The 22,312-nt window shown below is 45.8% G+C and overlaps 1 protein-coding gene, 1 non-coding gene and 1 pseudogene across 15 annotated transcripts; 2 read left to right on the top strand and 1 right to left on the bottom strand.

Annotated features, from left to right (window-relative positions):
• Nucleotides 1-755: 755 nt before the first annotated feature.
• On the top strand, nucleotides 756-855 carry LOC123572027 (U6 spliceosomal RNA; annotated as a pseudogene).
• Nucleotides 856-3,924: 3,069 nt separating this feature from the next.
• Nucleotides 3,925-4,070, bottom strand: LOC123572148 (U4 spliceosomal RNA). The gene has a single exon (XR_006696467.1). It is a non-coding gene; the product is annotated as a U4 spliceosomal RNA (small nuclear RNA).
• Nucleotides 4,071-15,188: 11,118 nt separating this feature from the next.
• Nucleotides 15,189-21,735, top strand: RPUSD3 (RNA pseudouridine synthase D3). 14 transcript variants are annotated; one of them, XM_005547759.5, is made up of 9 exons: nucleotides 15,189-15,299; nucleotides 15,586-15,722; nucleotides 16,919-16,963; nucleotides 17,079-17,178; nucleotides 18,399-18,506; nucleotides 18,588-18,672; nucleotides 18,901-19,024; nucleotides 20,356-20,495; nucleotides 21,314-21,735. In XM_005547759.5, exons 1-9 carry the CDS (start codon nucleotides 15,199-15,201, stop codon nucleotides 21,503-21,505), a joined length of 1,032 nt encoding a protein of 343 aa, XP_005547816.3. In that variant the 5' UTR covers nucleotides 15,189-15,198; the 3' UTR covers nucleotides 21,506-21,735. The 14 variants fall into 14 exon arrangements, with proteins under 14 accessions (XP_005547816.3, XP_065395008.1, XP_073888974.1 ...); XM_065538936.2 differs by having other exon boundaries at nucleotides 20,356-20,542; XM_074032873.1 differs by having other exon boundaries at nucleotides 15,189-15,373.
• Nucleotides 21,736-22,312: the final 577 nt, after the last annotated feature.

The raw sequence follows: 22,312 nt of genomic DNA, 5'->3' as shown, positions 1-22,312 counted from the left end.
TAGGCTGGTCTTGAACTCCTGACCTCACGTGATCCACCACCCACCTCAGCCTCCCAAAGTGCTGGGATTACAGTCATGAGCCACTGCACCTGACCCTCAAATACTTAAAAATAAATTTCCCCTTTCCATTTCAGGTGACCTCAGGCAACTTCTGTATCAAAAAATCATATTAACCCTGAATAAAACAATCAAATACTGTAATTTATTTAATAATTCCTCTATTACTGGACATTTAGGTTGTTTTCCATGAAGGCTACAATGAACAAATAGGTCCTCCTTAAATGGCAATCCTCAGCTTTCCTAAAAATCCATCTCCTCACGGCTTGCATGTGGAAAACAAGCTCCAATTTATATTTTTTTAACTCACTAATCTATGCCTCCCATAATCTAATTCCTTGAGAGCAGAGGTCTGCTTTAAAATGGTTTTTGCGGCCGGGCGCGGTGGCTCAAGCCTGTAATCCCAGCACTTTGGGAGGCCGAGACGGGTGGATCACGAGGTCAGGAGATCGAGACCATCCTGGCGAACACCGTGAAACCCCGTCTCTACTAAAAAATACAAAAAACTAGCCGGGCGAGGTGGCGGGCGCCTGTAGTCCCAGCTACTCGGGAGGCTGAGGCAGGAGAATGGCGTAAACCTGGGAGGCGGAGCTTGCAGTGAGCTGAGATCCGGCCACTGCACTCCAGCCCGGGCTACAGAGCGAGACTCCGCCTCAAAAAAAAAAAATAAATAAATAAATAAATAAAATGGTTTTTGCGTGCTCGCTTGGCAGCACACATACTAAAATTGGAAGGGTACAGAGATTAGCATGGCCCCTGTGCAAGGATACTTGTAATTTTGCAAAGCTTGCAGTGAGCCAAGATCACGCCACCACACTCCAGCCTGGGTGACAGAGCCAGCCTCCATCTCAAAAAATAAATACATAAATAAAATAAAATAAAATGGCTTTTGCCACATAGGCACTTTACCTGTTACAGCAATTTAAATTGACAAAATATTTGATCTTTTACCTTTGTCTCAAAATACTAGAGGGCTCACTTTAATCCATATCCAATATATTAAGAAATATGTGATTCGTAAGTAGTCCTTTTTTTTTCTTTTGAAACAGAGTCTTGCTCTGTCTCCCAGGCTGGAGTGCGGTGGTGCAACCTCTGCCTCCCAGGTTCAAGCGATTCTCCTGCCTCAGCCTCCTGAGTAGCTGGATATGGGCGTCCACGAGCACGCTCGGCTGAATTTTTTTTTTTTTTTTTCCTAGACGGAGTCTCGCTCTGTCATCCAGGCTGGAATGCAGTGACCAGATCTCAGCTCACTGCAAGCTCCGCCTCCTGGGTTCACGCCATTCTCCTGCCTCAGCCTCCCGAGTAGCTGAGACTACAGGCGCCTGCCACCTCGCCCAGCTAGTTTTTTTTTTTTTTTTTTTTTTTTTTTTTTGTATTTTTTAGTAGAGACGGGGTTTCACCGTGTTAGCCAGGATGGTCTCGATCTCCTGACCTCGTGATCCGCCCATCTCAGCCTCCCAAAGTGCTGGGATTACAGGCTTGAGCCACTGCGCCCGGCTGGCTGATTTTTGTATTTTTAATAGAGACAGGGTTTCACCATGTTGGCCAGGATGGTCTCAAACTCCTGACCTCTGGTGATCCGCCCACATCAGCCTCCCAAAGTGCTGGGATTACAGGCGTGAGCCACCGTGCCAGGCCTTTGTAAGCACTTTTTAAGTAGTAATCATTAACTACAAACACAGAATCTTGTAGGTTAATGAATTCTCTCTTTTTAAGAGACGAATTGGCCAGGCACGGTGGCACAAGCCTGTAATCCCAGCACTTTGGGAGGCTGAGGTGGGCAGATCATGAGGTCAGGAGATCGAGACCATCCTGGCTAACACGGCAAAACCCCGTCTCTACAAAAAATACAAAAAATTAGCCGGCCGTGGTGCCGGGGGCCTGTAGTCCCAGCTACTCGGGAGGCTGAGCCAGGAGAATGGTGAGAACCCAGGAGGTGGAGCTTGCAGTGAGCCGAGATCCCACCACTGCACTCCAGCCTGGGTGACAGAGCGAGACTCCAGCCTGGGTGACAGAGCGAGACTCCAGCCTGGGCGACAGAGCGAGGCTCCGTCTCAAAAACAAAAAAGAAAAAAGAGAGATGGATCACAAGGTCAGGAATTTCAGACCAGCCTGGCCAAAATAGTGAAACCCTGTTTCTACTAAAAAAATACAAAAAATTAGCTGGGCCTAGTGGCAGGTGCCTGTAATCCTAGCTATTTAGGAGGTTGAGGCAGGGGAATCGCTTGATCCTGGGAGGCGGAGGTTGCAGTGAGCCGAGATTGTGCCACTGCACTCCAGCCCGGGCAACAGTGCAAGACTCCGTATGAAAAAAAAAAAAAAAGAGAGAGAGAGCTCTGTCACCCAGGCTGGAGTGCAGTGGGATGAGCACAGCTCACTGCAGCCCTCAAACTCCTAGGCTCAAGTGATCCTCCCGCCTCAGCCTCCCCACTAGCTGGGACTACAGGTGCATATCACCACGTTCAGCTAATTTTCCTATTTTATTTTTTGTAGAGATGGTGTCATGCTTTGTTGCCCAGGCTGGTCTCAAACTCCTGGGCTCAAGACATTTTCTCACTTCAGCCTCCCAAAGTGTTGAGATTACAGGTATGAGTCACTGTGTCCAGCCTAACAACAACATTTTTTAATGAGATCTGTTTTTCTGATTATAAAAGTGAAACACGAAGCCAAGTGCGGTGGCTCTTGCCTGTAATCCCAGTACCTTAGGAGGCTGAGGCAGGAGGATTGTTTGAGCCCAGGAATTTGAGAGTAGCCTGTGCAACATGGCGAGACTGCAGCCTGCAAAAATAAATAGGTAAATAAGCTGGGCATAGTGGCACATGCCTATAGTCCTAGCACTTGGGAGGCTAAGGTGAGAAAATTGCTTGAGCCTAGCAGGTCGAGGCTGCAGTGAGCCATGATTGTGCCACTGCACTCCACAATGGGCAACAGAGTGACAGATCCTATCTCAAAAATAAATAAAAAAAAGTAAAACATGCCCAGTGTGAAACTTTGTACAATACCAAAAAATATAAAGAAGTGTATGCATATTTATATTTTTCCTTTTAATATGGCAAAAATATTTATATATATGTATATATATGTGTGTATATATGTGTGTGTGTGTATATAAATATATTATATATATATGTATGATGGAGTTTTGCTCTTGTTGCCCAGGCTGGAGTGCAATGGCGTGATCTCGGCTCACTGCAACCTCCGCCTCCCGGATTCAAGCCATTCTCCTGCTTCAGCCTCCCAAGTAGCTGGGATTACAGGCACCCGCCACCACGCCCGCCTAATTTATGTGTTTTTAGTAGAGATGGGGTTTCACCACGTTGGCCAGACAGCTCATGAACTTCTGACCTCAGCTGATCGCCCACCTCGGCCTCCCAAAGGGCTGGGATTACAGGTGTGAACCACCAAACCCGGCATATATATAATATATATAATATATATAATACATATTATATATATTATATATATTCATAGTCTTTTAAAATTTAATAATATTTATTTTCCAATGTCATTGTTTACAAGTATCATAGCAGCAGCTTTCTTTATTTCTTTTTTTGTTCATTCACCTAGAAATCGTCAAAAATTGCCATTGCCAACCGGGCAGCTCATGTCTACAATGCCAGCACTTTGGGAGGCTGAGGTAGGAGGACTACTTGAGCTCAGGAGTTTCAGACCAGTCTCGGTAACATGGCAAAACCCCATCTCTACAAACAATACAAAAATTAGCTGAGCATTGTGGCACACACCTATGGTCCCACCTACTAGGGAGACTGAGTTGGGGGAATTGCTTGAGCCCAGCAGGAGGTCAACGCTGCAGTGAGCTGTGATCACACCAATGCACTCCAGCCTGGGCAACAAAGTGAGACCCTGTCTCAAAAAAAAAAGAAAAGAAAAGAAAAGAAATTACCATTGCCGGCCATATTTCAAGTCGTCATGGTGAGGTATTGGGAATAGTTCTCAATTAGCATTGTGCCTTGGATAGACCTCATTGGCTATGATACTGCCACTGCAGAGCTGCAACTTTCAATGTGTTACTTCAGACAGAAATAAATACAGGTTGGAAATTAGCAGGAAGTGCTTATATCTTACCGAAAGTCCTAGAACTTTCTGCTAAATGGATGACTCAGTTAGGAAAGACTGTAAAAAGAGAAACCTATAATTACCTAAAGAACCAAATATAAAATGAATGCTAGAGTAAGTAATTAATAAATATCAAAACTGTAAGCTAAATTCCCATTCTGACCTCTATAACCCTCATGAAGAGTTCTAACCCTTGATTTTCATAAAGTGTCTACAAGTGGTTGGCGATTCATCTGTGAGGTTCCAAAGTGCATTCAAAGTAAATTTCTTTTTCTTTTTTTTTTTTTTTTAATTCTTTTTTTTGAGACGGAGTCTCGCTCTGTCACCCAGGCTGGAGTGCAGTGGCCGGATCTCAGTTCACTGCAAGCTCCGCCTCCCGGGTTCACGCCATTCTCCTGCCTTAGCCTCCCGAGTAGCTGGGACTACAGACGCCCGCCACCTCGCCCGGCTAGTTTTTTTTTTGTATTTTTTAGTAGAGACGGGGTTTCACCGTGTTAGCCAGGATGGTCTCGATCTCCTGACCTCGTTATCCGCCTGTCTCGGCCTCCCAAAGTGCTGGGATTACAGGCTTGAGCCACCACGCCCGGCCCAAAGTAAATTTCAACATAGTGTCCACTGAATTTTGATTGGTTTTCTGCTTCAGTATTTGAAGAAGTTGCTGTAAAAAGAAGACAGAATTAAGTTTTCATTTTTGAACTGTTATTACAATTTGTGGCTATTAATAACCACAAGTCCATGAGGATTAGTCTCATGGCTGAAAGCATTTCCTGTAAAGGTACCTATAAATATAACAAACAGCCCCTTGGACTGAACTTTTCGTCAAGAAAAAAGTACAGGATCTTCATAAATACTTCTGTATTATTCTGATCATACCTACAATGTAATCACCCATAAATAACACTTAAAGGCAAAATGATTAAAACTTGAGTCAACTATCTTACCTGTTCAGTCACAGCATATACTTATTTTAGATTCTAGAATTAAAAAGGCAAAGGAAGAGAAGGGCAAATGAAGCTAACACTTATTAAGGATTAGCAAATTATATTCTATATTGTAGTACTGTTATTCCCATTTCTCAGGAGAGAAAATTGAGTCTGAGAAATATTAACTAATTTAATCATAGTCAATTTAGTCAGAGAAAGTAAGAATGGGAAGATCTAATCTATCCAACTCCAATTTTTCATTAAGAAAAAAAAGAAAGAAAAAACTACATACAATGACAAGAGAATTAAAGTCTATATTGACTAAAAATAATAGCCCCTCCCTCCTTAGCCTTCCCCCAGGGCAGATCCTGCAGTGCCTCTGTCTCGCTTTTTCTTATTTTTCCCCCTTCCCCCTTCACTTTTTATTTCCTTTTCCCCCTTTTCTCTTTCAAAAAACAAGAAGATAATAGCTTTGAAATTCCAGTTGTAAATTAGTTTTATCATAGTTTTACCCTAAAAAAATTTATGTTTGAAAAGTAACTGGTTTTAAAACTACATAAGGCATCCATAATTCCATTTTTATATTATACTTTCGGAGGTACAAAAGGAAACTCTACTAAAACAGATATAAGAAAACATTAATAAACATATTACTAAAGGTTATACACAATTCAGTAAAAAAATGTGAAGAAACACAAACATGTAGGTACAGTTAGGTAAGTTAACAGCATAGTAGCTAAGAGTGTGGCACTAGAAGAAAGCTACCTGAGCTTAAATATAATCTCTGCATCTGACTAATTGTACAACCTCATTTACCAGTTTAATTCTTTGTTTCCTCATCTATAGATTGCAGGTGGTAATTAAGAGCAGAAAAAAAAATCTAGCTATAATAATAATCATCCCTACTACTACTAATTACTTCTTTCAGCTTGATTACCTCCCAAAGCATATGAGTAGATTTCCTTAAAAATCTTTGAATATACCGGCTGGGCACAGTGGCTCACACCTGTAATCCCAGCACTTTGGGAGGCTGAGGTGGGCGGATCATGAGGTCAGGAGATCGAAACCATCCTTGCTGACACGGTGAAACCCCGTCTCTACTAAAAATACAAAAAAAAATTAGCCAGGCGTGGTGGCGGGCGCCTGTAGTCCCAGCTTCCAGGGAGGCTGAGGCAGGAGAATGGTGTGAACCCGGGAGGCGGCGGAGCTTGCAGTGAGCGGAGATTGCGCCACTGCATTCCAGCCTGGGTGACAGAGCGAGACTCCGTCTCAAAAAAAAAAAAAAAAAAAAGAAGTCATTTTTAAAAACTGTCACCCCTGAAAATAGTAAAAATAAACAAAATAAGCATATTTTTCTACTTATATATATTTAGTATTAGGTACTTAGCATATACTACCTCAATTAATCATTTTTCTTTTCTTATCTTTTTTTTTTTTTTTTTGACATGGGATCACTGTCACTCAGGCTGGAGTGCAGTGACACAATTATAGTTCACTGCAGACTCGAACTCCCAAGCACAAGTGATGCTCTTGCTTCAACCTCCTGAGTAGCTGAGACTACAGATGTGTGCCACCATGCACGGTTAATTTTTTTTTTTTTTTTTTGGGTAGAGCCAGAATCTCACTATGTTGACCATACTGGTCTCAAACTCCTGGCTTTAGGTGATCCTCCCACCTCAGCCTCCCAAAGTGCTGGGATTACAAACATGAGCTTTTTTTTCTTTTCATTTAGTCTTCGTAATAACTCTATTAAGTACTTTTTATCACCCCTAAGAAAAACTGTGATTTGCCCAAAATACATGATAAGAGACAGAATTGAGACTAAATCCAGATATGTCAACTTCAGAATTCCTACTCTTTCCATTATTCCAAAACAGCCTTCTCTCTTTATACATTATTTTTATTCCTATCTCCATTATTATACTTTTTAGATTTTGTTACAACCATATCTATGTAGCTATTTTTTCTTTCTTTTTTTTTTTTTTTGAGACAGAGTCTTGTTCTGTCACCCAGGCTGGAGTGCAGTGGCCGGATCTCAGCTCACTGCAGCCTCCGCCTCCCGGGTTCACGCCATTCTCCTGCCTCAGCCTCCCGAGTAGCTGGGACTACAGGCGCCCGCCACCTCGCCTGGCTAGTTTTTTGTATTTTTTAGTAGAGACGGGGTTTCACCGTGTTAGCCAGGATGGTCTCGATCTCCTGACCTTGTGATCCGCCCGCCTCGGCCTCCCAAAGTGCTGGGATTACAGGCTTGAGCCACCGCGCCCGGCCTGTAGCTATTTTTTCTATTGTACTGTTTGTTATGGGTAGAATTTACAGATATAATTCTGTGTGGATTATAATTACATAATTATAATTCAGTGTGAATTCCCTAACATCTAGTAAGACAGCAAGTATCATTTCATTTGATATCATGGATATGCTATACATATTTATCAAATGAATAGCTTACTTTCTCATTACATATATAATTTGTAAGTCATGGAAAAATGGAGTCTCTTATTTGACTTTTCCATGTAGTGTTACTATTCGAACACCTCATGCCAGGATTTTAACAGGCATGTTGAAATATACTTTTTGCCTGTAAGTCTTCCCTAAGACATTTTTTATATCTACTCCCTTTGAAGCTTTTTAAACTTTTCATTGTTTACTGGTCTTATTTCCTCAACTGATTATAAGCAAGCAAAATCGTGTATCAGATATTTAAATTATCTGCTTTTCCAAAGCATACAGCACAACCTTATGCTTATAATAGTCTCTACATTTGCTATGTAAATAACAAAAATTACAGAGTTTTAGAATTCTTTTTTTTTTTTTTTTTTTTGAGACAGGGTCTTACTCTGTCACCCACGCTGGAGTGCAGTGGCGTCATTATGGCTAACTGCAACCTTGACCACTTGGACTTAGGCGATTCTTCCACCTCTACCTCCTAAGTAGCTGGGACCACAGACATGTGCTACTATGCCTGGCTAATTTTTAAATTATTTGTATAGATGGGGTCTCACTGTATTTCTCAGGCTGGTCTCAAACTCCTGGGCTCAAGCAATCCTCCTGCCTTGACCTTCTAATGTGCTGGGATTATAGGCATAACCACTGTGCCTGGACTTAGACAGGATCTTAATACTTATGGGCCGGGCGCGGTGGCTCAAGCCTGTAATCCCAGCACTTTGGGAGGCCGAGATGGGCGGATCACGAGGTCAGGAGATCGAGACCATCCTGGCTAACACGGTGAAACCCCGTCTCTACTAAAAAATACAAAAAACTAGCTGGGCGTGGTGGCGGGCGCCTGTAGTCCCAGCTACACGGGAAGCTGAGGCAGGAGAATGGCGTGAACCCGGGAGGCGGAGCTTGCAGTGAGCTGAGATCTGGCCACTGCACTCCAGCCCGGGCGACAGAGCAAGACTCCGTCTCAAAAAAAAAAAAAAATACTTATGTAGACCCCAATGGTTCAAGTAATTTTCCCAAATTCACAAAGTGAGTTGACAAGCTAGATCCTAGGTCATCTAACTCTGAGTTCAGGGCTTTTTCCATCTCTTTTTCCGAGTTCAGGGCTTTACTTCTATCTAGGAGTAAAGCTACATACATGAAAAGAAATAAATACACTTCCTTAGAAGTAACAAAAAAATTTTTTTGTTTTTTGTTTGGAGAAAGGGTCTCACTCTGTCATCCAGGCTGGAGTGCAGTGACACGATCATGGCTCACTGCAGCCCTGACCTCCTGGGCTCAAGTGATCCTCCCATATATTGCCCAGACTGTTCTTGAACCCCTAGCCTCAAGTGATCTCCTGCCTTGGCCTCCCAAAGTGCTGGGATTGCAGGCATGAGTCACCACATGCCTGGTCACAAAAAGTTTTTATTAAAATAGAAAATGTTAGAAAATATATAATACTGCCTGAAAACAATAAACGTGAACGTCTAGTGGCCTGCATGGAGATTATAAAATGAAGAGCTGAGTACCAAGCTGTGAGATTTGTTCTGTAGAAAGCTACAAGCAAGTGCCAGGCACGGTGGCTCACGCCTGTAATCCCAGCACTTTGGGAGGCTGAGGCGAGCGGATCACAAGGTCAGGAGATCAAGACCATCCTGGCTAACACGGTGAAACCCCGTCTCTACTAAAAATACAAAAAATTAGCTAGGTGTGGTGGTGGGCGCCTGCAGTCCTAGCTACTCTGGAGGCTGAGGCAGGAGAATGGCGTGAACCTGGGAGGCGGAGCTTGTAGTTAGCCGAGATTGCACCACTGCACTCCAGCCTGAGCAACATTCCGGAATTGCATATGACTGGCCAGGTCTTTCATTCCCAGCCTGGGAAAGAGCCGGCCTGAATCTCCAGGGACACCTACAGAGTTTTTCTAAGGCCCATCCTGGAAAGCTGCAAGGTGCAGAGACAGCCTTAGAAGGGAGAGCGCTTCTGTGTGGCCACGATAGCAAAAATTATCCCGCTTTTGGGCTTGAAATCCCTGGTTTCCTAGCCTGTCTAGGAAAAGTCTTTTAGCACATGTACCACCCCTAGAATTTCCGGTAAACCAGCACCAGCCTGAAGATCACATTCTCATCAAAGGTTAGAAAGAAGAAAAACTCAAGCCATCCTGGGAAGGACCCTACCTTGTGCTACTAACCACCAAGACTGCTGTTTGTACAGCAAAAAAAAAAAAAAAAAAAAAAAAAAAAAAAAGGATGGACTCATCACACTCGAGTCAAGAAAGCACCACCCCCTCCAGAGTCGTGGGCCATAGTCCCACGGGAAAACCCTACCAAACTAAAGCTAAGAAAAATTTAACTCTTTTCATCTATTCTATTACCCTTTCTTCTTTCCTCGTTCTATTGCTGACCATCTAGTTATTAACATAACCAAGTCAATTTCACCTCAAACTATTGCATTTAATGCTTGCCTTGTTATACCATGTGAGGACTTCCCAAGTCAAAGACAGCTTTCTACTTCAGAAAAGTACTTCTGTCCCTCCTGACTCTCCTCAGACTGGGCATTAGTAAACTAGGACCATTTAATCCGGGGAGATTTCGATAAAGACCCCAGTGCCAATGCAGGAGTCCTGCCCCCCAATGTAGAGCTTTCATGCCATAGTTGGTCCAACATTCTGTGGGCCACTAAAGAGCAAGGATGGACTGCCCCAACCAGTTTTTGTAATTTCCTAAAACCATACATCCATTTTACTAGAGGATCATAGAAGTTAAAGATTTAAAACAAATGTTAGCAATTAAGACAAGACACCAAGATGCAAATGCCTGGTTAAAATGGATCAAATATTCCGTCTGTACATTAAACAAAAGCAATTGTTATGCTTGTGCACATGGCAGGCCAGAGGCCCAGATTTTCCCCTTTCCACTAAGGTGGTCCTCCAGTCGACCAGGTGTAGGCTGCATAGTAGCTCTTTTCCAGGATTCTACAGCCTGGAGTAATAAGTCGTGCCAAGGTCTCTCTGCTATATCCCAAAGTCCGGCACCCTGCGGATCAGCCCCCAAGGGCCATCCAGCCTCTGTCTCCCAACACTAAGTTCACTTTGTGTCTCTCACAACAGGGAGGAAACTTAGCGTTCCTTGGAGACCTGAAAGGATGCAGTGAGCTTAATAATTTTCAAGAGGTTATCAATCAGTCAGCCCTTGTTCATCCCCAAGCAGAGGTGTGGTGGTATTGTGGTGGACCTTTACTGGGCACTCTGCCGAATAACTGGAGTGGCACTTGTACTTTAGTCCATTTGGCTATCCCTTTCACCCTGGCATTTCATCAACCAGAAGGAAAAAAAAATGAGATATTGTAAAGCAAGAGAAGCCCCTTATAGGTCTTTCGACTCTCGTGTCTATTTAGACGCAATTAGAGTCCCACAAGGAATACCAGATCAATTTAAAGCTTGAAATCAAATAGCTGCAGGATTTGAGTCAATATTTTGGTAGGTGACAGTTAATAAAAATGTAGATTAGATAAACTACATCTATTACAACCAACAGCAACAAGCTTTTCATGAATTAAAAGAAAAACTCATGTCGGCCCCAGCCCTGAGGCTACCTGACCTGACAAAACTCTTTACACTCTATGTGTCAGAAAGAGGAAAAAAATGGCAGTTGGAGTTTTAACCCAGACTGTGGGGCCCTGGCCAAGGTCGGTAGCCTGTCTCTCAAAACAACTAGACAGGGTTTCCAAAGGCTAGCCCCCAGGTCTACGGGCCCTAGCAGCAACGGACCTGTTATCACAAGAAGCAGATAAACTAACCCTTAGGCAAAACCTGAATATAAAGGCCCCCCATGCTGTGGTAACTTTAATGACTACCAAAGGACATCATTGGTTAACAAATGCTAGATTAACCAAGTACCAAAGCTTGCTATGTGAAAATCGCCACATAACCATTAAAGTTTGCAACACCCTAAACCCTACCAACTTGCTCCCGGTATCAGAGAGCCCAGTTGAACATAACTGTGTAGAGGTGTTGGACTCAGTTTATTCTAGCAGGCCCAGCCTCCGAGACCATCCTTAAACATCAATAGACTGTGAGAGGTACGTGGATGGAAGCAGCTTCGCCAACCCCTGCAAAGTGACTCTGAAGAAGATGACAAGCCCTGATCCAGTCACACCTGGAAGCTGACTGGTCCACGCACAGCCAAAGCATGAGGAAACTCATCGCAGGACTCATTTTCCTTAAAATTTGGACTTTTACAGTAAGGACTTCAACTGAACTTCCTCAGACTGAGGACTGTTCCCTGTGTACATATCAAGTCACTGAGGTAGGACAAAAGGTTGCTATGGTCCTATTATTTTGTGGTTATTATAAGTGTACTGGAACTCTAAAAAGAACTTGTTTGTATAATGTTATTCTATACCAGGTATGTAGCCCAGGAAATGACTAACCTAATGTGTGTTATGACCCATCTGAGCCTCCCATGATCACAGTTTTTAAAATAAGATTAAGGACTAAGGACTGCTAGGGGCTCATAAACGATAGGAGTAAAGTCTTAGCCAAAGCAGAAGAAAAAAAGGTGCCCAAACAAGTCATCTTAAAATTTGATGCCTGTGCTGTTATTAATAGTAATAAGTTAGGAATAAGGTGTTGTTCTCTTAATTGGAAAAGAGGCTATGTGGCAGAAAATAAGTACATTTGTCATAAATTAGGACTGCATAGAAATAAATATAAATACTTGTCTTGTGTCATTTAGGCCACCTGGATAAAAAAAAAAAATGGATCCAGTCCACCTTCAGAAAGGAAAAAATGGCCCTTCCTGTACCAAAGGACAATATAACCCCTCAGAGCTAGTAATAACCAACCCCCTTGATCCTCGCTGGTAAAAAGAGGAGCATGTGACCTTAGGAATTGACACAGCAGGACTGGATCCTCAAGTAAATATCTTGGTTCCAGGAGAAATTTACAAACACTCTCCTGAGCCGGTGTTTCAAACCTTCTATGATGAACTAAATGTGCCAGTACCAGAAATTCAAGGAAAAATAAGAAATTTGTTTTTGCAATTAGCCGAGCATGTAGCCCAGTCTTTCAATGTCACTTCATGTTATGTATGTGGAGGAACTGTAATGGGAGATCAATGGCCGTGGGAAACCTGAGAATTAGTACCTATAGACGCAGTTCCTGATTAATTCCCGGCTCAAAAGACTCACCCTGATAATTTCTGGGTCCTAAAACCTCAATTATTGGACAAATTGCATAGCTAGAGAAGGAAAAGAATTCACCCACCCTGTAGGACGACTTAGTTGTCTGAGATAGAAACTGTATAATAGTACCACAAAAACAGTCACTTAGTGGAGTTCAAATCACACATAGAGAAATTCATTTAGTAAATTTCCAAAGTTGCAAACTGTGTGGACCCACCCAGAGTCCCACCAGGACTGGTCAGCCCCCACTGGATTATACTGGATATGTAGGTATAGAGTTTACACCAAATTACCTGACCAGTAGGCGGGTAGTTGTGTTATTGGCACTATTAAACCATCTTTCTTCCTACTGCCCATAAAAACAGGCGAACTCCTGGGCTTCCCTGTCTATGCTTCCCGTGAAAAGAGAAGCATAGTTATAGGAAATTGAAAAAATGATAAATGTCCCCTGAGAGAATCATACAATATTATAGGCTGGCTACTTAGGCACAAGATGGCTCGTGGGGATACTGGACCCCCATTTACATGATCAACCAAATCATATGGTTACAAGCTGTCTTAAAAATAACCACTAACAAAACCAGCAGAGCCTTGACTATTCTAGCCTGGCAAGAAACTCAGATGAGAAATACTATCTATCAAAATAGATTAGCTCTCAACTACTTGCTAGCACCTAAAGGAGAGGTCTGTAGGAAATTTAACCTTACTAATTGCTGCCTACACATAGATAATCAAGAACAAGTAGTTGAAGACATAGTTAGAGATATGACAAAACTGGCACATGTGCCTGTGCAAGTGTGGCATAGATTTAATCCTGGAGCCATGTTTAGAAAATGGTTCCCAGTGCTAGGAGGATTTAAAACTCTTAAAACAAGAGTTATAACAGTAATAGGAACATGCTTACTGCTCCCTTGTTTGCTACCTGTACTTCTTCAAATGACAAAAAGCTTCATCGCTACCTTTGTTCACCAAAATGCTTCAGCACAAGTGTACTATATGAATCACTATCGATCTGTCTTGCAAGAAGACATAGGTAGTAAAAATAAGTGAGAACTCCCACTATTAAGAGTCTCAAAGGGGGGGAATAAGGGAGGAGACCACCCCTCATATTGTCTTATGCCCAATTTCTGCCTCCAAATAAAGAAAAAGTAAAAACTAAAAGGCAGAAATGAAATCCACAAGCAGACAGCCCAGCGCCACACCCTGGGCCTGGTAGTTAAAGATTCACCCCTGACGTAATCCGTTATGTTATCTATAGATTACAGATATTGTATAGAAAAGTACTGTGAAAATTCCTATCCTGTTTTGTTCCGATCTAATTACCGGTGCATGCAGCCCCCCAGTCACGTACCCCCTGCTTACTCAATTGATCATGACCCTCTCACATGCACCCCTTTAGAGTTATGACCCCTGAAAAGGGACAGGAATTGCCCACTCAGAGAACTCGGCTCTTGAGACAGGAGTCTTGCTAATGCCCCCGGCCGAATAAACCCCTTCCTTCTTTAACTCGGTGTGTGAGGAGTTTTGTCTATGGCTTGTCCTGCTACAGTACTCCATCTCATCTTTTTACTTTGCATTTCCAGTTTGCCTTGCACAAGGTCTCTTCTTCCTCTGTGGCTCCTCCACTTACATGTGTCTACCTGCTAATTGGACAGGAATATGCACACTAGTTTTCCTTACTCCCAAAATTCAATTTGCAAATGGGACCGAAGAGCTTCCTATTCTCCTCATGACACCGACACGACAAAGAAGAGTTATTCCACTAATTCCCTTGCTTGTCAATTTGGGACTTTCTGCCTCCACTATTGCTCTTGGTACTGGAATAGCAGGCATTTCAACCTCTGTCACGACCTTCTGTAGTGTTTCTAATGACTTCTTTGCTAGCATGACAGACGTATCATAAACTTTATCAGTCCTTTAGGCCCAAATTGACTCCTTAGCTGCAGTTGTCCTCCAAAACCACCAAGGCCTTGAGTTACTCACTGCTGAAAAAGGAGGACTCTGTATATTTTATTTTATTTATTTATTGAGATGGAGTCTTGCACTGTCCCCCAGGCAGGACTGCAGTGGCCGGATCTCAGCTCACTGCAAGCTCCGCCTCCTGGGTTCACGCCATTCTCCTGCAGCAGCCTCCCAAGTAGCTGAGACTACAGGTGCCCACCACCATGACCGGCTAATTTTTTGTATTTTTAGTAGAGATGGGGTTTCACCGTGTTAGCCAGGATGGTCTTGATCTCCTGACTTTGTGATCTGCCTTCCTCGGCTTCCCAAAGTGCTGGGATTACAGGCATGAGCCACCGCGCCCGACCAAGACACATTTTCTTAACAGATCAAATTCGTCTGCCTGAGCTCTCCCTAAAAGCACAGGCCCGCAATGCTGTATTTCCTTCCTGGGAGGAGGAAAAGCCCGCCTCCTCCGGCTCTGAGTCCCGCCTCGTCACCATTCCGATTGACACTCAAGCTGACCAATCAGCGCGCTGGCGGGAGCGTGGCGCTGCTCCTCTGAAAGCACATGCGCACTGTACTGACTCGGGAGATGGACGGCCGCCGTGTTTTGGGTCCGATCTGGAGTGGCTGGCGGTGGGGCCTGGCTGTAAGCACAGCGCCCGAGGACGCAGGCTTTGGCATCGAAGCCCGGTGATTAAGTACCCCCTCCCTCATGCGGGACGGAGGCTAGGGCAGCGGGAAGGCACGTGCGGGATCTGCATCAGGTAGATGTTACCCGAAAACAGCCCCTTGGCCTCTCTCAGCCTCGGTGCCCTCGACTGTAGGATGGGACCGGTCTACCTGAATTTTCGAGGTCAGCCTAGACATTGTGAGGCATTTGTCAGAGGCCGCAGGTTTTGGGAAGAGGCGTCGGGAGATAGGAATGGGCGGCACCTCGGGACGGAATGACTCCCATTGCTTCTCCCTCGTTGTCCAGGCATCACAGGCAACCCCGCGGCTCCCGCCTACGGTCGGGGCCCCTCGGAGACCAGCCCTTCCCGGGGCTGCTGCCAAAAAACCTCAGTCGGGAGGAGTTGGTTGATGCGCTGCGGGCAGCCGTGGTGGACCGGAAAGGTGAGGGGTGAGAGGCACGGCCGCACAGGGATCGGGAGGGGACTGCCGCGGAGTGAAGCCACGGGATCAGCCCTGCTTCTGCCTCCCACTAGCAGCATGAGCTGGGACGAGCCACCTAATTTGCACCCTCTCCCCGCTTTTAACCTTACTGCCATGATGCAGTAGGGTTAAGAGTGGGGAGAGGATGCAAATAACTATCAAGCCTTGCACATAGCCGGCGCTCAGTTACAGGAGTTGCTATACTAGATTATTGTTTATTGGCCGCGGTGGCTCACGCCTGTAATCCCAGCACTTTAGGAGGCTGACGCGGGCGGATCACCTGAGGTCAGGAGTTCGAGACTAGCCTGGCCAACATGGTGAAACCCCGTCTCTACTAAAAATACAAAAATTAGCCAGGTGTGGTGGCGTCCGCCTGTAATCCCAGCTACTGGGGAGGCTGAGGCAGGAGAGTCACTTGAACCCGGATAGCAGAGGTTGCAGTGAGCCGAGGTCGTGCTACTGTGTTCCAGCCTGGGGCAACAGAGCAAGACTCAGTCTAAAAAAACGACAACAAATTATTGTTTATTGATAGACAAAACACAGGCTTTGAGTCAGACATCTAGGCTCTGTGATCAGCTTGCTGTGTGGCTTTAGGAAAATAACTGAATTTCTCTGAACCCCACTCTCCATTCAGTGATTTATTTCTTTTCTCAACTATTTCTTAAACATATGCTGTGTTCCAGGCACTGTTCTAGGCAGGTATACAGTGCTGAAAAAGATAGATATGGTTTCCGCTCTCAAGGGAGAAATGGATTTCTCTCTAATGGGAGAAATGGGTGTCAGAAAATAAATGAACAAGTTACTAGTGATAAGTGCTATGCATAAACTGAAACAGGATGTTCTAATGGTGAGGAACTGTAGGAAGAGGGCAGACGTTGGATTGGAGATTCAGACCTCTCTGTGATGTGACATTTGAGCCAAGGTGATAGGGAGCCAGACCTGGGAAATTTGGGGACAGAGGAAACAGTAAGTGCCAAGGCTCTGAGGTGGCAGAGGAACAGAAAGCAGTTCAGTTTGGTGTGCGGTAGATAAGTCACGTCTGAGAGTCATGATGGGGCCATGTGCTAAGATGTGTGAGAAAGTGCTCTGGAAATTCTTAAGTGCTGCATAAAGGGTTACTGTTGCTTTTGCTGATGTTCATGTGATGTATGTTTCAGGACCTCTAGTGATGTTGAACAAGCCACAGGGTCTACCAGTGACAGGTACAGGCCGGGTATGTGGGAAGGGAATGCAGCAGAAGGGGGTTTTGTGTCTGGGGAGGGAAAAGTGAAGGCGTGAAGCTTTGGCCTCTTGTAATTTTTCTTTCTTACTTTCCAGGAAAATCAGGAGAGCTGACGTTGTTGTCAGTGCTGCCAGAGCTGAGCCAGTCCCTGGGGCTCGGGGAGCAGGAGCTTCAGGTTGTCCGAGCATCTGGGAAGTAAGTGGTAGGGGTGATAGGAAGCTAGGAGTACAGGCATCCATCTATGGTGGGGAAACAGCTGCTTTGGGATATGCTGACACATTTTCCATAGGAAGGTTTGAGATCGTAGAGGTGGATACAGGTACAGTGAAGAGGAGGAAGCTGATGACTCTGGGTTCAAATCCTCAAGTACAAATGGTGTGATACCAGGCAAAGCATGACACCTCCCTGACGCTGGGCACAGTGACTCACGCCTGTAATCCCAGCACTTTAGGAGGCCAAGGCAGGAGGATCACTTGACCCCAGGAGTTCGAGACCAGCCTGGGCAAAATAGACCCCATCTCTGGAAAAACAACAACAACAAAACCTTCCCTGAGGCCGGGCATGGTAGCTCATGCCTGTAATCGCTAGGACTTTGGGAGGCCGAGGTGGGAGGATTGCTTGAGTCCAGGAGTTCAAAACCAGCCTGGGCAACATGGCAAAACCCTATCTTTACTTAAAAAAACAAAACAAAAGAAACACACACACACACACACACACACACACACACACACACACACAAGCTGGGCATAGTAGCACATGCCTGTAGTCCCAGCTGCTCGGGTGGCTGAGATGGGAGAATCACTTGAGCTCAGGAGATGGCAGCTGCAATAAGCTGAGATCCTGCCACTGTACTCCAGCCTAAACAACCTGAGTGAGACCCTGTCTCAAAAAAACAAAACAAAACAAAACCCTCCCTGAGCCTCAGTTCCCCTAATGGTAAAATAGAGAAAATAATACCTATGCTTAGTGTGCAGTCATTTCTCCATGACTGTACTCGTGGCAGGCATTGCTAGTCGATCCATGATACTCTTTCCTCTAACTGCCATCAATTAAAGATGGTACTTGAGATTAAATATTTCTGCAGTTCCACAAACTCATGAGCTTTTTTGTGGGGAACTTATTTAAGAGCTACTATGTACAGAATTTCTAGTAGAGTTCTGGCACATGGTAGACAATCCTTACGACATTTGGCTCTGAGCTCCCTGGGGGCTGGGGAAAAATGAGAAACACATTAAGCTACAAAGTCTTGATATCAAAGAAGGGGAAACCTTACTTATTTCTCAGGAGGTGGTCTAGGTTATAGTCCTGGTGTTAGTGTTTGGCCTGAAGCAGGTCAGTGTTCCTTCCTAAGAGTTTCCTTTTTAGTGGGTGAGTTCAAGGGACTTTAACTTGTGTAATTTGTCTCCTTATTCCAGGGAAAGCTCTGGGCTTGTACTCCTCTCCAGCTGTCCTCAGACGGCTAGTCGCCTCCAGAAGTTCTTCACCCATTCACAGAGAGCCCAGAGGCCCACAGCTACCTACTGGTGAGAGGTGCTGGGAGGTTCTTAAGGTGGTGGGGAGGGCCCAGCAAGCCACTGTGTGACCTCCTCCTGCCCCTTCCTCAGTGCTGTCACTAATGGGATCCCAACTGCTTCGGAGGGGAAGATCCAGGCCGCCCTGAAACTGGAACACATTGATGGGGTCAATCTTGTGAGTCCGGGTCTGGGCAGGGAAGAGGAGGGATGCTTCTAGATACAGTACCCTACGGAGAGGAGTCAGGGGTATGGATTTGGGAGGGCTGGCTCTCTTGTCCCCTAAAACAGGCAATTGACCACTGCCTATACTGTGGCCCTGCCCAGAGTCTGTTGGGAGCAGGGAGGGTCTGGTTATAGCTCCCAGGCCTGTGTAAGGCTTGTTCACTCTTGACTGGCACCACAGACAGTTCCAGTGAAGGCCCCATCCCGAAAGGACATCCTGCAAGGTGTCAAGAAGACTCTCAGTCACTTTCGTGTGGTAGCCACAGGCTCTGGCTGTGCCCTGGTCCAGCTGCAGCCACTGACAGGTAGGTCTGCACCCCAGCCAGCCTTTAAAACTGCACTTGATTTGGGAGACTGAGGTGGGTGGATCATGAGGTCAGGAGTTCAAGACCAGTCTGGCAGGGATGGTGAAACCCTGTTTCAACTAAAAACTATAAAAATTAGCCGGGCACGGCCGGGCGCGGTGGTTCACACCTGTAATCCCAGCACTTTGGGAGGCCAAGGTGGGCGGATCATGAGGTCAGGAGATGCAGACCATCCTGGCTAATGCGGTGAAACCCCGTCTCTACTAAAAATACAAAAAATTAGCCGGGTGTGGTGGCGGGCGCCTATAGTCCCAGCTACTCGGGAGGTTGAGGCAGGAGAATGGCATGAACCTGGGAGGTGGAGCTTACAGTGAGCTGAGATCGCGCCACTGCACTCCAGCCTGGGTGACAGAGCGAGACTCTGCCTTAAAAAAAAAAAAAAATTAGCCGGGCATGGTGGCAGGTGCCTGTAATCCCAGCTATTCGGGAGGCTGAGGCAGGAGAATCGCTTGAACCCAGGAGGCAGGAGTTGCAGTGAGGCAAGATCACGCCTCTGTACTCCAGCCTGGACGACAGAGTGAGACTTCGTCTAAAAAAAAAAAAAAAAAAAAACTGCACTTGAGCCGGGCGCGGTGGCTCACGCCTGTAATCCCAGCACTTTGGGAGGCCAAGGCGGATGGGTCACTTGAAGTCAGGAGTTCAAAACCAGCCTGGCTAACATGGTGAAACCCCGTCTCTACTAAAAATACAAAAATTACCTGGGGTTGGTGGCATGCACCTGTAATCCTAGCTACTTGGGAGGCTGAGGCGGGAGAATCACTTGAACCTGGGAGACTGAGGTTGCAGTGAGCGAAGATTGCACTATTGCACTCCATCCTGAGACAGAATGAGACTCCGTCTCAAAAAAAAAAAAACAAAAAACTGCACTTGGCTCAAGGGGGCAAGGGGCTGGGGAGATGGTGGTATCAACAGCAGCCTGGGAAGCATTTGATGGCCCCCAGAGGTGTATGTGACCAGGCCCAGCTAGAGAAGGCAGCTTCAGGCTAGCACCCCAGCAGGAAAAAACAGTCCTTATGGCTGATGGCTTCAGCAATTAAATCAGGGTTGCATCTCATCATGAGTGGATCCCACAGCCAGGCAGATTGATAGCTGTGGTTGTCCTGACGTGTTGTGTGTCCCTGTCTGGATGCAGGGTCGTAGTAGCGACCTCACTGAAACATGTGATCTGAGAAAGGGGGTGGTGTTTCCCCAAAGGAAAGCAGGAGGGGTGATAGTGGGTGGGACAGAACGAGCAGCTGCCCACTGTCTCTCCGGGCTCTCCTGTTGCCCAGTGTTCTCCAGTCAACTACAGGTACACATGGTACTACAGCTCTGCCCTGTGCTTGGGGACCACACATACTCTGCCCGTGTGGGGACTGTCCTGGGCCAGCGATTTCTGCTGCCAGCTGAGAGCACCAAGCCCCAAAGACAGGTACTCCAGCCCACCTGCTTGCTGCTTTCTGAGGGGTGGAGGGAGAGGTGAGCATGGACAGCATCTCAAGACCTTATCTTTGCAGCTTGGGACTACTGGGAGGCAGCCCTTTTGGCTCCCAAGGCTGTATCTGTACCCACATCTTGGTGTGTGGCCTTGGGCAAGTAACACTCTCTTGAGCTTCATTCTGTCTGTGTGTTCAATAAGGGAGTTGATGTGGCTGATTTCTAAAACCCTCTTAAGTCTGCCATTCTTTGAGTCTGGTACAAAGGGTCAAAGGCATGCATGTATTAGGACACCAGATGCCTCTACCTGCTCTAACAGAGTAAGCCCAGACTACCAGAATCTTAACACAAGAACTGTGCCCTCATGTTAAGGTCAAATAACGGGAGTGGGCTCTGCTCCAAGCAGTAAGTACTCAGGGACCCAGGCTGTTGATATCCAGCCAGATAAGGGAGACAGTGTAGGTTCAAGTGGGTAAGGCTTTTCTGGGCCAGGTGTGGAAGTGGCATACATACTGCCACCTACATTCACTTGGCTAGAGCTCACTCACGTCTCACCAAGCTGTGAGAGGGCTGGGAAATGGAGTTGAGGCATGTGCCTAGGAGGAAACTGATTGGGTGACCCCCTAGCCAGTCTCTGCTGCAGTGTGAGTGCCTGTATGAATGTGCACATCTGTGTATAAAGAAGATGTGATTAACAGCAGCAGAACAGTGGGGAATAGAGGAAGCGCCCACCTTACTCCCATTTCCCTTAGAGGTGGGTACCCAGCTGCTTGGAAAATGTGGGGCTCAACACAACGTACCTCTCTGCTCCAGGTCCTGGATGAAGCCCTCCTCAGACGCCTCCACCTGACCCCCTCCCAGGCTGCCCAGCTGCCCTTGCACCTCCACCTACATCGGCTCCTCCTCCCAGGCACCAGGGCCAGGGACACCCCCATCGAGCTCCTGGCACCACTGCCCCCTTATTTCTCCAGGACCCTACAGTGCCTGGGGCTCCGCTTACAATAGTCCTCCCTCTGTTCCTGACCCCCTCACACACACTGGAAAGTGAGGGTGGGGGCTCTGCAGTCGGACAAACCTAAGATCACATCCTGGACAGGCCACTTGCTTGCTGTGTGGCATTGAGCAAGTAAGTTTACCTCTCTGGACTTGTGATAATAAAAGTTCCTACCTCATGTTATGGTTTTGAGGATTTGCTAAGAAAGTAAATGTTTATTACAGATCTTGCTTTCTGCTCAGTTGACTATGTAGTCTTTTTATTTGGTGGTTTCCATCCTGATCCTAGCTGGGAGATGTTAGATTTTTGTGTGTTTGTGTGGTAAAATACATATAAAAGTTACCATCTTGGCCAGGGGCAGTGGATCACTTGAGCCCAAGAGTTCCAGACCAGCTTGGGCAACATGGAGAAACCCTCTCTACTAAAAATAGAAAAATTAGCTTGACGTGGTAGCACATGCCTGTAGTCCCAGCTACTTGGGAGGCTGAGGTAGGAGGATCACCTGAGCCAGGGATGCAGAAGTTGCAGTGAGCTGAGATCGCACCATGCCACTCCACTCCATCCTGGGCCACAGAGTAAGGCCCTGTCTCAAAATAAAATTTACCATTTTAGCCATTTTAAGTGTACAGTTCTGTGGCATCAAGTATACTCACATTGTTGTGCAACCAGCACCACCATCTCCAGAACTTTTTTATCTTATAAAACTGAAATTTTGGCCAGGTGCTGTGGTTCATGTCTGTAATCCCAGCACTTTGGGAGGCTGAGGTGGGCAGATCCCTTGAGGTCAGCAGTTTGAGACCAGCCTGGCCAACATGGTG

This window comes from Macaca fascicularis, chromosome 2 (genome assembly GCF_037993035.2).
Source record: "Macaca fascicularis isolate 582-1 chromosome 2, T2T-MFA8v1.1".
NCBI classification, from domain to species: domain Eukaryota; kingdom Metazoa; phylum Chordata; class Mammalia; order Primates; family Cercopithecidae; genus Macaca; species Macaca fascicularis.
Note: the sequence above shows the minus strand (reverse complement) of the source record. Positions and strands in the feature narration are given on the sequence as shown.

Excerpts from the sequence above, each read along its gene's own strand:
- RPUSD3 (XM_005547759.5), top strand. The coding sequence starts at position 15,199 with ATGGACGGCCGCCGTGTTTTGGGTCCGATCTGGAGTGGCTGGCGGTGG. Across the intron at positions 15,300-15,585 it reads GGCTTTGGCATCGAAGCCCG|GCATCACAGGCAACCCCGCG; the intron begins GTGATTAAGTAC and ends CTCGTTGTCCAG. Across the intron at positions 18,507-18,587 it reads AGGCCCACAGCTACCTACTG|TGCTGTCACTAATGGGATCC; the intron begins GTGAGAGGTGCT and ends CCCCTTCCTCAG.